This window comes from Castor canadensis, chromosome 7, assembly GCF_047511655.1.
Source record: "Castor canadensis chromosome 7, mCasCan1.hap1v2, whole genome shotgun sequence".
NCBI lineage: Eukaryota > Metazoa > Chordata > Mammalia > Rodentia > Castoridae > Castor > Castor canadensis.
The window spans coordinates 6,477,292-6,493,382 of record NC_133392.1 but is presented as its reverse complement, the minus strand read 5'-3'; the positions used below and the strand labels follow the sequence as shown (position 1 = coordinate 6,493,382).

Here is a 16,091-nt window from a genome sequence, read left to right as displayed (position 1 = left end):
CACCTAAATGACCGCCGATGTGGGGTGAGTTGATCAAATGCGATGTGCTGGTCAAATGGAATTCTACACAGCAGTGAAAGAAAAGAACTGGCCCTACGTGAGCCAAAGAGGAGGCCGAAGAGGAGGTGAACTGCAGAACCAAGAAAGACAAGATGGCCTTTCATTTGTGTTGTGCTGTATGTGCGTATATCACATTTGTGGTGTTGTGGGTATGTGTGTGTGGTGTAGCTGTGTTGTGATGTGTGAATGCTATGCCATGGGTGTGGTATGTCTCCCCAATCCCGCACAGAACTCACAAGGATGTTGCAGTTACTGGGACCTACAGAATGCAACCTCACCTTTTAACTCAAGCTGATACATTCTTCTAGATCCTTCTCTGTCTTCCCTCCTTCAGAGCCACACTCTGGTGCCATGGTCCCAAACCACCCAGGATTTTGAGGATACAAGCTGTCAGTTCACAAACTCAATAAACCAACCCAGTAAAAAGGCTGAGGTAGCTTGAAAAGTGTCAGACAAATGGCTTTCCTGGGGAGCACATAACAGCCAATTGATGACAACAACCGTGATTTGGAGGGAAGGGGCTGTGAGCCCAGGGTTGACTTGGCCCCCACCAGAGGGCAATTAGTTCTTGCATTCACCCATAGCAGTCAAGCCCTACAAATGCACACCTATATCCAACTCACCTTGGTCAACTTTAAATTAGTTCCCTTATTTTGTTTCCTAATGAGAAGGACCGTTTTAAAATTTTTAAAAATTAAGGCAGCAGTTTAATATCTAATGCCCTGACTTACAGCACCAGGAATTATCAAGCCACAAAAATGAAAGATATGAACACAATGTTTGGATGCTGAAACTCATCCCAGCAGGTCTGCGAATGGCATACAAAAGGAGCAGTGAACAGGGCGCTAAGATCCCGCGTTAGCCGTGCTGCCCTACGGCTGTGAGTAATCACAAAAGCCTTGTCCCTCTTGATCAGGCGCTGTGAGGCTCTAGCACAGACTCCCAGGACTTTGGCACAAGTGCGAAAAGACAGTGGGGGGGGGGGCGGGTCTGTGGTTGGTGCACTTAAGACCAGACTTGCCATGGTCACGGCCACTTACCTGAGACCAGAACAAGTGCTGAGGCTGACCATGGAACCAGCATATCCTTCCACATGTCCGTGGTAGTAACAATGGCCCTGGAGGGGAGTGGGGAGAAAGCGAGTTCAGTAATTGTAGCTTCTTGACCAGTTACAGTAAGTCAACTGCCTCCAGTCCTTTCCCCTCGTTTTTAATCGCAGTTTCCTTTTGCATAAGTGGTCGTAATAGTTAGTGCTAAGGCGAATGTGACCCACCAAGATCTACGGCTGGAGGATCTTATCCACTTAGAGGTTATCGTGAGGGCTTTAAAATGCATCAGCCCCATCCCTGCCTCTCTGACACCCTCTGGAAGAGTCCTGGGACAGTGTTGCACAAAATCCACCAGCAGAACAAATTGTGGTGACATGGTCATTTTACCCTCATGTGAATTGCCTTTGGTAATGAGAGAAGGACCTGCAGGGGGTATTTAAGCAACACTGTGAAATGTATGGCTTATGAAAACAGAAAAGCACGTGAGAAGAAGGGAGAGGTGAGGAAAGAAAGAGGGGCCTCTCTGAATTACCCAGTTCACAGTTGCAGGAAGGCACAATGAGGTGGTGTAAGTTGAAGACAAAAATTCCCGTGTGACATGCCTGCAGCATTGTGGTGTCACTAATGTCACTGCTTGCAAAAAGAAACCACAGCACCTGAGGCTTCCTTAGTGGAGACAGATATCTGTTCGGACTCAAGGTTAAAGTTGCTGGCGGGTAAAGGTTATGCTACAACCCCACTAAGGCTGATGGGTCCTTCATGCAGGCCCTCTTCATTCAGGTCCTCCTTGTGCCAGTTGGGTATGGGGTCCCTACAGGGAAGGGGCTGCCACTTCAAAGAGGAAAAGAGAAGCAGACACTGGTCCCAACCCTGCCCATATCAGCAAATGGTGCTTTCTCCCACAACAACAGTAATTTACAGACTACCTAGATTTTGCTAAGAACAAGGACCCTTGGGGTTGAGGAATGGAGGGAAATCAGCACCATGAAAAAGGGGCTACAATGACTCACAGAATAGAGGGCAAGAGTCTAGCAGGGGAAGGGAAGAAAGGAGGAGAGGGGAGGAGAGGAGACAGAGGAGAGGAAAGACATGGGGAGGCTGTAGGGAGACTTGTTATTTTGTTTGACTTTTTCTTATTGATTTTAGAGGCTCATTATGTAGTCAGGATATTAATATTTTACCTGTAATATGTGGGAAATGTCTTTTAACTTTGCTTCTGGCATCTTTTGTTGGTCCAAGTTTCTGGTTTTTATAAGTTCAAGTTTATCTACCTTTCTCTATCTGAGTTTTGTGCATTGCTTAAGGCAGCTTTCTCTGAGCTCAGGGTCTACTTGAACCATATCCCCATTTCCTTTTGCATAAGATATTTTTCAGATAGGGTCCAGCTGGCTTCAGACCATGATCTTCTGCCTCCCAAGTAGCTGGGATTATAGAGATGTACCAACGTGCTCAGCCCTATTTTCTTCTTCTTTATTTTTTAAATAATCTTGCAATTAGCTCTTACCCATCTTGAATTTATTATCTGAAAGTATGAGGTTGGAATCGTAGCTTCCTGATAAGCTAAGAGCCAGTCACTCTCCGTAATCATTTGTCCTTTCTTCACTGATTTAGGATGCCACTTTGTCAAGTACCAAATACCCACACTGTTTGTGGTTCCGCCTTTGGACTCTCCAGTCCACTAAGGCAAACTCCCATTTGTGAAATCAATTATAATCGTTGTATACTACATTTTGATATCTGATAGAGCAAGTTCTCTTTTAAGATAAAGACTCAATTCCATACCACCAATTTCACCATTTTAAATGTTTTCAGTGGTTCAGAGTACATTTAGTAGAGGATTTTCTCCATCACTCAGGTCCACAGGGGTGTGAAATGACCACCAATATCTAATTCCTGGACACTGTTATCAGCCCCCAAAGAAACCTGGAATCCACCCACAGTCCATGTTCCTTATCTCCCCCCGCCATTCCTTGGCAACTACTAATCTACCTTCTGTCACGGTGGATTGGCCTCTTTTATTTATTTCGTATAAATGGGATCGTACAATCTAAGGCCTTGTGTCTGGCTTCTTGCATTTAGCATAATGCTTTTAAGACAGTCATGTTGTAGCAGGCGTCAGTACTTCATTCTTTTTAAATTGCTGCGTGGTACTCCACTGCAATTTGTTTATGCATTTGTCATTGGGTGGGTATCAGCACTGTTTCAGCTTTTTTTCTTATAAGTTACGCCGTTATGAACACTTGAGTGCCAATTTTTGTGTGGACATGCTTTTTTGTTCTGCTGTGGACTTGCTGGGTCCTCTGGACACAGGATGCTTAACTCTTTGAAGTACTGTCACACTGTTTCTATTTCTATTTCCATGAGCAGTGTGTGAGATATCCAGCTTTTCCATGCCTCGCCAACACTTCTGATTGTTTAATTACAGCCATCCTAGGACTGAGACCTGCATCTTAATGTGGTTTGGATTTCCTTTTCCCTAGTGACTAATGACATTCAGTGTCTTCTTGTGTGCTAGTGTGATTTGGAAATCTTCCTTGGAGAAATGTGTATTCAAATCCTTTGCTTGTTTTTCAGTTGAGTTGTTGCCTTTTTATTGTCAAGTTGGAGGGGTTCTTTATATACTGTGAATACTAGTCCCTCATCAGATATATGATTTGCAAATGCTGTCTCCAATTCTGTGGGTGATCTTTATATTTTATTAGTTGTGTTTTTTTAAGCACAGTCTTTATTTTTCATGAGGTCCAATTTGTCTATTTTTTCCTTTCATTGCTTATACTTTAGGGGCCAAGAAACCATTATGTAGGCCATGAAGTTTTACACTTGTTTTCTTTTAAGAGTTTTATGGGTTTAACGGTTCCATTCATATCTCTGATCCATTTTGAATTAATTTTTTGTATATGGTTTAAAGTAGGAGTCTGGCATCATTCTTCTGCATGTGGATGGGTAGACAATTATCCCAGAACCATTTGTTGAAAAGACAATTCTTTCCCCCACTGAATTTTTATGGTAACCTACAAACAGCAACTTTTCTTTTGGTATTGTTTGTTTTCAACATTTCTAGGATGTTATCACTTATTTCTCTTTCAAATGAATTTTAGAATCAAATTTTTATTTCAGCTTGGTTTTCCATTGAGGGTATAGGTCAATTTGGGGAGAGCTTGCATTTTCACAAAGACTTGCTCTATTCATGCCCATGTAGGGCTCTTCTTTTAATGAGGCCATTTTTTTGTCCTTAAGTTTATTTGTTTTCTTACATGTGGTGATCAATTTTTGTAAAGCTTATAGTAGGTATTGTATAGATTTATTGATATCATTGTATAGATTTATTGATATCATGATAGAATCTTTTTTTCTATTATGTCTCACATTTTGCTATTTTAATGTAAAGGGAAACTTTTGGTTTTGTAAGTTGATCTGGTATCAGACATCTTGCTGATGATACCAGTTTAATAGTTTGCAGCAAATCTTGGATTTTCTGTGCTGTTGAACATATCAATAATAAACAATGCAAGTCTTATGGGTTTGTTTTTGGATCCTCCCTACACATCATGGGGTGGGATGGCTGGCGTCCAGGGACCAGGGCAGGAGAGGGACTCAGGGGCAGAGGCAATGGGGGATGGGGGTATTAGTTCTGCTTGGCTGTGGATGCAGGCACAGGAATGAATGTGGCACTAGCAGTGGCCTGTTCCTCCCCAGTGCAGCTGTTCTTGTTAATAAGTGTGTAGCATAGTCAAGGGCACGTGGGAGGTTTGAACAGGGTTGAGGATGCCCCACCAGTTGCATCAGATCCACCAGGCCATCAAGGAGGCCAGCCCTTGCTGCCAGTGTGCCTCCTCAGCATGGCTGTGAAACAGATTTTGGATGGCTCCACGGTCCCCTCTCTCTAGGTAACTCCTAAGAGAGGCACGATGATAATTCTCTGACTATGAGGAGATTACATAATTGGGCTGAAACACCTCAGGGCGTCAGTAAGATTCTGATCCCCATCTAGGCTGTGGCTCGTGGGGTGTGGGGATTTCGGCCCTGGGCACACAGAGGCATGTCACAGCCCAAGATAGCTCAGTGCGAAGTGACAGCAGCTGTGGTTGGAGTTTAGCCTGCCTGCAGTGACCTCACCCTCTAGGTTCTGACTGCTGCTGATTTTTGGGGTCCATCTTAGAATCTCCTCCATTTTAGAGAAATATGAAATGCCACCATAGGTGAAAACTGGTTAAATACTGGCTAAGTCCTGATTTGAAAACTGGAAACTAATTTGATAATAATATTTTTCTCAGCTAAATAACAGTTAAATAATTAACCTGCCAAATACTGTTTAAAAACCAAGTAGTGACCTCTGAAAATTCAAACTCATTTATTCTAAATTTCAATTTACTTTTGTAATAGATTATTTATCAAATGTGCTTTCGAATTAAATACACAGAAATATAAGCTCATTAAAGCATGAGCTGAGAGCAAATTAGTATCAAATTAATTTCTAGTTCAACATCTGGTTGAAGGATTGCTTATGAAGGAAGGAGGAGATAGGGTTTTGCTCCTCTGAGCTATTCCTTAAACAACACCAGCACTCTCAGTCATCACGAGAGCTAACGACTTATGCCTCAGCTCTGACACCACTATCCCCTTCAGACAGTTGACTACCAAGCAGGGATTAACTTCTTACGTTACTATACATAATTGCTAGAATTCTAAATTGCAGGTTCTCCAGGATAATTCTGACTTCATGAAATTTAATTATTTGAGCATGACTCAGTGAATGTGTAAATAAATGTGATTTAGTTTCTATAATGTGACACCTGATTTGATAATTTCACAATGCAATGAAGAATAAACATGGCTGTCATACCATGTATACATGATTGACTAGAAAATTTGATTGTGGGAGTGACAGAAACATATTTTCTGATCTTAATGGGGGTTTGATCTCTTAGGCAGGAGGCAGAAGGAGAGGAGCCTTGCAGGCAGCATCACGACCAGTGGTGTCTGCTCAAGGTCCCCAAGCCAGTGTGTGCTGTATTCCAAAGCCAAGTGGTCATTATACACTGATGCCCAGAGACAGAGGCGCACAGGTCTCATGGACACTAGGCCTGTTGCTGGCTGGATGTGCCATGCTGGCAAGGAACATGGCAGAGTGCCAGCATGCCAGACAACATCTGCACCCTACAGCTCCCTGAGCCAACTGATCACCACAGTAGCTCCTTGCTGGAGAGCTATGGCTCTCCACACATTTTCCCAGAATGCACCCATCTCCTCTATCTGATTGCCCCAAAGGCATCAAACTGTACAGTCCCCTTCCTCATGCTCACATCTGTGAAGGCATCACTGAACAAGATGCTGTCCTCCTAGGGCAGTTGTCTTTGCCTCATTCTGCTGATCTAATACATTCTATTTCTACCAACAAAACCTAACATGGAAAAGAGTCCCAAACATGCACGGCCACAAAATTACATCTTTCCCTTTACAAAACCTCTAACCATGTATTTTATATACTTATTATTTAACCTAATACATTTCCCCACTCCAGTAAGATACGTTTTCCTTCTGTCCAATGCTATCAATCATATGTAATGGTGGGTAAGAGGAAGCTGGAATAAGAACTCTTGAACTTGAAAATTGGTAGCCCTTAACTCTACGCCCTGCGGGAAGTCAAATCAGACTTCTGGTACTCAACTCTCAGTAGACTAGAAATAAAGGAATTTTATATGCTAAAGTGGTAACAAAAATGGCCCGACCTTGTGATTAAAAAGACTGCTAGCAGACAGAGTCAGTTAGCATGTGCCCAGAGAACGGTATTTTCATCGCTTCTTTTCCTGGGAATTCAGAGAGCCTGCCCCCACCCCTGCCATAGGCAACACAACAAAAGGCCTTGCAAGATGTAGCTGAAAGAAGCCACATCAGGCCAACCTCGCTCTTTGGGCCAGATACTCCCCCAACAGTTGTGGAAAATGAGGCCTTGCTAGCTCAACAGTCTTTGAAGGTCACAGAGGCAGCTTCTGGCAGGGCAGGACCTCAAACCCAGGTCTCTATACTCCTGGCTGGCTTCCCTCCATGACTTCTTGCATGACACTCTCATGAGTGTCTTTCTTTTTTTAGAATGAAAACTCCCACCTAAAATGCAAACTTGCACGCATGCTGTCTTGTGGTCTCTCACTATGATGTTACTTATGGGACTGAAGGAAAGTGAAGTCATTCCCAAAAGCAGAGAACAGTCTGTGGAGTAGGGGAAGGAGGGGAAGGGAGGGGGAGAGGGAGACAGAGCTCTACTGCACTTCCCCAGGAAGGTGGTGGGCCTTTGTTCCCTATATGGAACATCAAGCCTCCACTGAGCACATGCTTGCTTGAGACCAAAACAAGGTGACAGTTCACCAAGCAAAGAGTGACTGCAGCCTCTGTGTTTGCAGAGCTAGCTACCCCAGCTCAGCCCTGAGCTCCTGCAGGGCAGGATCAGTGAGAAAACAGCGGACACACCCATCCTCCCAGGGCTACCTATGCTCCCACAACTCTAATGATTATCACGTCTGCTTAGAAACTGCACAGGCCTAACCCAGGGGCCATTCCAGTTCCTTTGCGTTGGAGAACCCATGCGTAAGAAATCACGTTCGAGTTCTCTGGGACCTCCTGGCAAATCAGGCCTGGAAACAGCACGTCCGCAATCATGAGACCACAGAGCAATCCAGAGATGGAAGTCTTCAGTTGAGACTTGGAGTCTGAGTTTTTAATCTGGGAAATGGGATGGGCACTTAATTGCCCAGAGATTTATGGATCAAAGGATCATGAAGAACCTTGTGAGATGCAAGGCATCCTTAGCCCTTGGAATACCAAAATAGGTAAGAACTTGCAGCCTGTTATGCTGTCAGCTCTACTTTCCACCTACTGTTCTCCTCCGTACCAAACCCTTGCTCAGTGTAGTTTTGTAGACGAGTGTGAGAGAAACAAACCTGTCAGAAAGAAAGGGTGCTATTTGCGTGCACCCCCTCACTTGTTCCTAACTTTCAGCTCCTGATCTTCTTAGGTGCTGGGGAGGATTTTGTGCAGAACCCTGAAAAGGCACACAGGGGGCAGTGGGCAGGGGCAGAAGACCCAAGGGGCTGCTTGCTATCTGATGGAGGTGTACCAGTCTCATGAGCTTGGTTACTGGCGACTCACCCACGTTTGTCAGCTGAGGTTCACTTTATCATCTATCACCACGATCTATGAGGGATTTGAGGAGGAAAATGGCGCAGTGTAGGAAAGGGCTGTTGTAAGTGATGACAACAGCAGAGCAGTGGCTGTGGCTAGCTCACTTTTCTTTTCTTTTTTTTTTTTTTTGCATTTTTTTTTTCATTTTTCTTTTATTATTCATATGTGCATACAAGGCTTGGTTCATTTCTCCCCCCTGCCCCCACCCCCTCCCTTACCACCCACTCCGCCCCCTCCCTCTCCCACCCCCTCAATACCCAGCAGAAACTATTTTGCCCTTATTTCTAATTTTGTTGTAGAGAGAGTATAAGCAATAATAGGAAGGAACAAGGGTTTTTGCTGGTTGAGATAAGGATAGCTATACAGGGCATTGACTCACATTGATTTCCTGTGCGTGGGTGTTACCTTCTAGGTTGATTCTTTTTGATCTAACCTTTTCTCTAGTACCTGTTCCCCGTTTCCCATTGGCCTCAGTTGCTTTAAGGTATCTGCTTTAGTTTCTCTGTGTTAAGGGCAACAAATGCTAGCTAGTTTTTTAGGTGTCTTACCTATCCTCACCCCTCCCTTGTGTGCTCTCGCTTTTATCATGTGTTCATAGTCCAATCCCCTTGTTGTATTTGCCCTTGATCTAATGTCCACATATGAGGGAGAACATACGATTTTTGGTCTTTTGGGCCAGGCTAACCTCACTCAGAATGATGTTCTCCAATTCCACCCATTTACCAGCAAATGATAACATTTCGTTCTTCTTCATGGCTGCATAAAATTCCATTGTGTATAGATACCACATTTTCTTAATCCATTCGTCAGTGGTGGGGCATCTTGGCTGTTTCCATAACTTGGCTATTGTGAATAGTGCTGCAATAAACATGGGTGTGCAGGTGCCTCTGGAGTAACAGTCTTTTGGGTATATCCCCAAGAGTGGTATTGCTGGATCAAATGGTAGATCGATGTCCAGCTTTTTAAGTAGCCTCCAAATTTTTTTCCAGAGTGGTTGTACTAGTCTACATTCCCACCAACAGTGTAAGAGGGTTCCTTAGCTCACTTTTCTTAAGGCTTGACTCAGTGTCCACTGCTTCACCTCCACAGCGTGTGGCTGGTTAAGGATTTAGATCCTGTGGCTACTTTCCTAATGTCCACACTTCTGCCCCAGTCAGAAGGCCTGGCTCCGAGCCTTGCCTCTAAATTCTCCTGACACTTTAGAGGAATGAAAGTCGCCAGGGCCTGGACTCCCTTTGGGAGATGGCTTGGTGCTTCCATTGCTTGACTCTGACAGTGTCCTTGCCCTGGCCATCATGTCACCTGTTGTCAGCTTCCTGAGGACAGGGCCTTGTCCTCCCTCTGGGACCTTACTGAGCTGAGTTCAGACAGGCCCCACAATGAGCCGTTTGGTGAGTTTCCAGGGGTGGCCTGACCTCTATCTTCATATTCTAGGACTTGGTTCATCCAAACATTCTCTTCTCTCCTCCAAAAGCATGTCAGAGGTTGCCCTTTGTAAATGAGTGCCAGTCTGTTCCCTAGTCTTCCTCACTACCATATGATAGACTAATTCCATGACAACAAACACATAGCAACATGGCTCCCTTCTGCTCCGAGCCAGATTGAAATCAGGGACAGCACTTCCCAGTGGCCAGGCACTCCGATTCAGGAGGCAGATCTTAGGGGCTGGGATCCTCAATAGCTATAGCCTTGGTTTAGTAACTTTGCCTCTCTGTGCCTCAGTCTCCCCATTTGGGTATAAAAATAACAAAAATTGACTGATGACGAGGATCAACTAAGAAAGCTAAGGTGCACAGCGCCTTGCAAAATATTGATGTTCACTCAGGATTACCTGTCCTATTGGGCACTCAGTAACATTTGTGGAGTGAGTGAATGAGTGAATGCATACATGCATGGAAAAGGTTGGGGGTGCCACCTTTGTGTGGTAAAGTCTAAGAAATTTGCACTTGATCAAGGGTGGGGGGAACTGCTAATGATCTGAGAACATCAAAATACAATGGCAATGGGGAGTGACAGAAATAGAAAGATGTTTTAGGCAGAAGGGGTCTGGATTGAAATCAGGTAAGACTGGAAGTTGGGGAGAGTCAGGTGGCCAGACATCTTCAGATGGAGAAGAAAGGAGGGACCGGACTGGCGCATGCAGGGAGTAGATGAGGGTTGCTACAGAGCAGAGGTTTTTGTGGATGGGGAAGACCTGGGGGGAGCAGCCAGTGATGAGGGCTTCCGTCAGAAGGAACGAACTGAGTGGCCATTAGAGAGGCAAGCACAACAGGCATGGGTGCTGGTGCTCATACCTGTAATCCCAGCTACTCAGGAGGCAGAGATAGGAGGATCACAGTTTGAAGCCAGCCTGGGCAAATAGTTTGCCACACCCTATCTTGAAAAAGCCCTATCACAAAAAAATCAGGCTGGTAGAGTGGCTCAAGGTGAAGGCCCTGAGTTCAAGCCCCAGTACCAGAAAAAAAAAGAAAAAAAAAAAAGAGGCAAGCAGAAGAGTTGGGGAGTTAGGGGCAAGGGGCATGCAGGGACATGGGAAATTCAGTGCACTTCAGATGGTTTCCAGAGTGATGGCTTTGCTCACACTTGGAACACTTAGGAGACAGGATATGCGCTGACTTCCCTCTCTCCTCCAGAACCATCCTCCCTTCTTTTCAGAAGCTTTCTAGCTGCAGAGAGCAAATGTCCATTTGCCCAATGTGCTTAGTCAAGCCAATTGTCAAAGATTCTACTTGCATTCCACAGGAAATAGTTGTCATGGAAATGGCTGGGATGTCACGCCAACAACACCTTTAACAAAATGTTAGACTCCATGACCTGCTGCGGTCGAGCCTCAGTTAGCATTGGCTGGCTGCCTTCTGAGGTCTCTTCTAAGAAAGATTTCCAGTATCATATTACAAGAAACACATAAGATACATGGAACATTTTTGGCCAGTTCTCATGTGTACGGGCCATTTTTCTTTCTTTCCATTTCTATGCACCTGGCCTCCATGGCAGTGCCTCTCACCTGGGCTTCCAGCTCCTGACCCTCTGGCTACTTCCTCATGCTTGGGTCAGTGGAGTCTTCTCAGAGTCCAAACATGGTGACAATGCCTTGGGGAAAGTCTTGTAATGGCTTCCCAGTGTTTCCCTACCATGAACAAGTTTATTACCAGTCTCCAGGTCCTGTACACGCTGATCTTTGCTACCATCTACACATTTCCCTTCCCCAGGAAAACTCTGCACCCGCCTGGAATGTTCCTCCCTCTCCTGGCCCCCGATTCATGCTTTCCTACCACAGTGCAGAGGGCACAAGGGAGCTCTGGGTGGTGATTCTCCCTTTCCCAGGGCTGCTTTTGTGCATGTGAACAGCACAAATGTCATGCCTACTGTCTCCCACAGGCCTTATTAGAAGTGACAATATAAAACATAATCCTCCCTTAGATGTGGTCAACAAAGGACAAAGTCACAAGTACTTCATCATGTCAGGACAATGGAGAGAAGGGACGAGATGAATTCCATGCATTAAAATCAGTCACTCCTCGGAGTCAGCCAGCTTACACTGACCGCTGAGGTATTAAAAACAAAACAAAAGTACTACAGCCAAAGTGGTTCTTATTGTATACATAACCTCAAATTTAGGGAAACTCGTTGAGGGCTGACTTTAGAAGATGAAGAGATGAATCAGCAAATTTCTTTTTGTTTTGCATCCTGATTCAATAAGAGCCAATCTCCTCCCCAGGCTGCATCTGTCTCCTCACCATCAACAGTAATACATGGCCTGGGACTTTCCGAGGTCCAGATGACTGGCCCGCGGGCTGTGTGTTGAGAACCAGCTTTCTCAGTCCTTATCTTTACAGTAACATAGCTGACGCTTAGGACGGCACTCGGAATGGGTGAAGTCAGGTTTTGGATGAAAAAGAGGAGTCGTTATTTTTCTAATTATGGCAGCGAGGGTGCTGTGGCTTCTGGGTGGTTGAGGGTATCAATTAATCCATCCTCCAATTGCTTTGCCTACTGAAGAAAGATTCAGAGTAGGCTGAAGGTCACAACACAGCGTCAGCTTGAGAGCCTTTCAGTAAGGGGCTTCTGGGATGTTCTGCAGAGGATACTAGCTGAGGCCTGGTAGAAGTGAGGATTCTGGAAATTTCTACCCTACTGCTCTTGCCAGCCAAAGCTTGGTACCCATCCTGGGGAAGGACCTGGCCATCCATCTCCTCATGGGAAGATGGGGAGAAGGAAAGACACAGCTCCTGGCTCTGCACACACACAGAGCCCCCCGCCCTGTGGAGAGATTATGGATCTGGAATCTTCCAGACCAATTTTGGACCTAGAGAATTTCTCTCTTGAGAAATTACTGAGTTTAAGTGTTATGTTGGTATTAGTGGGTTTTTAAAAATTATGATCTTACTAAGAAGCAAAAAAAAAATGCCTTAGTTCACCTAATTTTTAATGGATTTCTTAGATTTTAAGAAACCCTTTAACTGGGAGTTGGGCTAAAGCATTAATTCTAGATGAATCTATAGCTAGATTTAAAGGTTACAGTTAGAGTCTTTCCATTATTTCTTATATGCTGTCACAATTCCTTTACCATCCTTTTGAATTCATCTTTTTATCAGTACATTATAATAATGTTTTTTTTTCTTGCCCTAAGGTCTAGCTTGTCTGCAGATTTCTTTGGATTAAGATTTCTTAATCCAATCCTTTTTGTTACCATTCCTTTCCTTTCATAACCATTTTGTATTTGGGTGTGTGACTCTTGTAAAATTTATGTAGCTGGATTTCATTTTAAGTTTAACAAATTTATTTACATATAGTGAGATTAATAGGCTTCTCCTTTTCATCTTAGTTTGTGTCTTACGTACATTTTCTTCTTTATTCTTTTCCTTCTTTCCTGCCCTTTACTAAGTTGATACACTATTTTTATTCATTCTCAATTACTTGGAATAATACATTCTCTTTTTCTTTTCTTTAAATTGTTACGCTTGAAATTGCAGAACACATATTTTACTTATCAAACTCCAAAGTTTATTCGCACGTCTATTATTCTTTAGCACAATACAAATTCTTAAACTGTTTTAAATCTATTTCTTTGTTTTTATAATTTATAATTGTTTTAATAATTTAGTCATTATTGTTGTGCTTGTTATTTTAAGCAGACATTCACATGCAATTATTTTGCTTACTATTGCTTCTGACCACCCGTTGTTCATTTCCTTCCTATTTGGGTACTGTCATTAGGTGTTCTTGGGTAAGTATTTTTCGCTCAGATGCGAGAGTCCTCTTCTCTTTATATGAGTGTGTCTACTTTACTCTTATTGTTGTAAAATAACTTCAGTATAAGGCTGACTGTGGCCATAATTTTCCCTCTGCTCCCCTGAAGTTTTAATTCTGTGGTTGTTAATGAGAAATCTATTGTTGATTCAATGGTTATTGTTTTGTACAAATTTCTCTTTGTCTCTGCTTGTTTTATGACTTCATCTTCAATGTTTTGCAGTTTCTCTATAAGTCATTTGGTGCATTCTGATTCTTCCTGATTGGGACTTGGTGGCCGTTCTTCAAGATTCACATCTTTCTTTAATTCGGGGACATTCTGACCACATTCTGTTTAATCATTGCTTCTTTCCTATTTCTGAAAAATATATTTTCCTAGGAGAATCTCTATTAGACCTACTCTGTTCTCTGTACATTTTTAATCTGGTTTTTCTATTATCTTGTATTCCTGGAAGTAGTAATTCGCTTCTTTTGTCCACTGATGGTCACGTACAGTGGCTTTGTTCATTGTTTGGTTTGTAATTGTGACTTGGGACTCATCTTTAATGTTTTTATTATCCTTTTCTCTTCTTTGCATGGGCAGTTCACATAACCTGAGCTGTAGAAATATCCCTAAGGAACAATTCTGGGTTGGCTTCAGCCTGGGCCCATGGGGGCTTCACTGATTTGAGACCAGTTTTGAGGTCAATATGTTGCCTGGGAATTCCATTCTTATGATGGTATTAAAATTTTGAACACGGGCCCAGCCCATTTCACTCAGTCACAGACACACACACACACACACACACACACACACACACACACACGCATGCATGCACACACAACCACAGCTGGATGGGGTTTCCTATTTCTTGTGGAATCTTTTTTGCTGTTTGGGATTTCTGGCAAACAATTCTTTCTTGCCTCTTTTCTCACACCAGAAGGAGCTCTCCTGGGGAGCCAGCTTTTGTGAGATTCCATTGGTAGAGATTCCATGTCTCTTGCTCCCACCCCTAGCACCTGGCTTTGGGTCCTGAGTAGCTCTTGGAATCCAGCAGCTCCAACTGAGCAGTCAGTGCTCTCTCTGTCTCTACCTCAGTGTGATTTTGCTGATTCTGTTTTAATCTTGTGTCTTCTTGGGGCTGGGAGAGAGCAGTATCCCACCCCACTGTGTTTCTGGAAAGGGGGACCATCCATTTGTAAGCACCCAGAGCCAGACTCACGATAAGAACAGTGTTGGCATAATGCAGAGAAAGAAGAAAGCACAGCTTGCCTCCAGCTAGTTTGTTTTAAAACAAATACTGATAGCTCTTAAAGACACGTAGCCTGCTTTTCTGCCCTCAGAGGGCAGCAACTTTGGCCTCTGCTCTGCGTTTTCATATTCCTGCATGGGACTATATGCATGCATACAGAATGCACAAACGAAATGAATATTTTGTTGAAGTTAGACAGAAAAGTTCAAGTGTCAGAAAAGTTGACTAGGAGGTGGTAAATGTCATATTACAGTAATACTGTTCATTTTTTCAGTACTAGGGATTGACTCCAGGGTCTGATGCCTCTTGAGCATGTCTAATCCTCTTGTTTTTGTATTTTGTTTCTCACATAGGGTCTCCGTAACTTTGCCCTGGCTGGCCTAAAACTCAAGATCCTCCTGTCTCTGCCTCCTGAGTAGCTGGGATTACAGTTGTGTGCCATTACACCTGGCAGTGATACTCTTGATATAGAACCAGATCAACATTGTGGATACATTTAAGCAGAGTCCCTTTTCCTTAAGTTTTCTTTAAGGTCCTTCAAAGTCTAATGCATCAAAATTCAGCCCAGGTAGAGCTACTTCCTAAGCACCCCTAATTTTGCTTAGATTTTCTAAAAACAGTCTTCCCATGATCATCCTGTAGACCTTGGAAGGTGGTTTCAGGGTCAGCCCTGCCATACAGGTTCAAAGGGCTGTCCTGATACGTACTTGGCCCAGGCCAAGTTTTTCTGGAGTAACTCTGGATTCCTAGACACTGGGGGATAGACACCCAGGGCTTCTTGGGGCCTAAGTTATGAATCTGAACATGTGACTTGCTGGAAACAGAATGGCTACAAAGCAGAAGCGCAGATTCAACAACTCAGGGTTCTGTTGATCCAAACATGCAGCACTCACCGTGTAATTGCGGGCGAGGGAGACATCGGTGCCGTCCTGCAGGTAATGGGTTTCTGTGAAGCTGCTGGCAATGAGACCTCTGTGGAAACATAAGAGCCACATGACAGGTGAGTGCAGGAGCTCTGCTGATACGCTACTGTGAATGGCTGGGTCACCAGGCAGCGAGGTGCTGACTGCCTCCTTATTGCACAGGTGATGTGCTGAGGCCACCATAGGGCCTTCTCCCATTCCGGTTGTCAGGGAGAATTTGGAGGAGACCCAGGCGGGTGAAGACTGACTACATGTGCACTGAACAACAGTGCACCGGGTACATGGATTCGTCCACTCCTCCCACCTCATTCCTCCAGCGCACACACCTGAGTGCACACCTTTGCACATGTGCGCACGCACACACACACACACACACACACACACACACACACACACACACA

The 16,091-nt window shown here is 44.0% G+C and overlaps 1 protein-coding gene across 2 annotated transcripts in view; it reads right to left on the bottom strand.

Moving 5' to 3' along the window:
• The window catches only part of Adam12 (ADAM metallopeptidase domain 12), a 332,872-nt gene that overhangs the window by 114,309 nt on the left and 202,472 nt on the right, over positions 1-16,091 (bottom strand). For both annotated transcript variants that reach the window (XM_074078072.1, XM_074078071.1), the window contains exons 4-5: positions 15,661-15,739; positions 1,101-1,177 (exon numbers count right to left, since the gene is read on the bottom strand). In XM_074078072.1, coding sequence (XP_073934173.1) covers positions 1,101-1,177; positions 15,661-15,739 — 156 coding nt within the window. The remainder of the gene's footprint in view (positions 1-1,100; positions 1,178-15,660; positions 15,740-16,091) is intronic.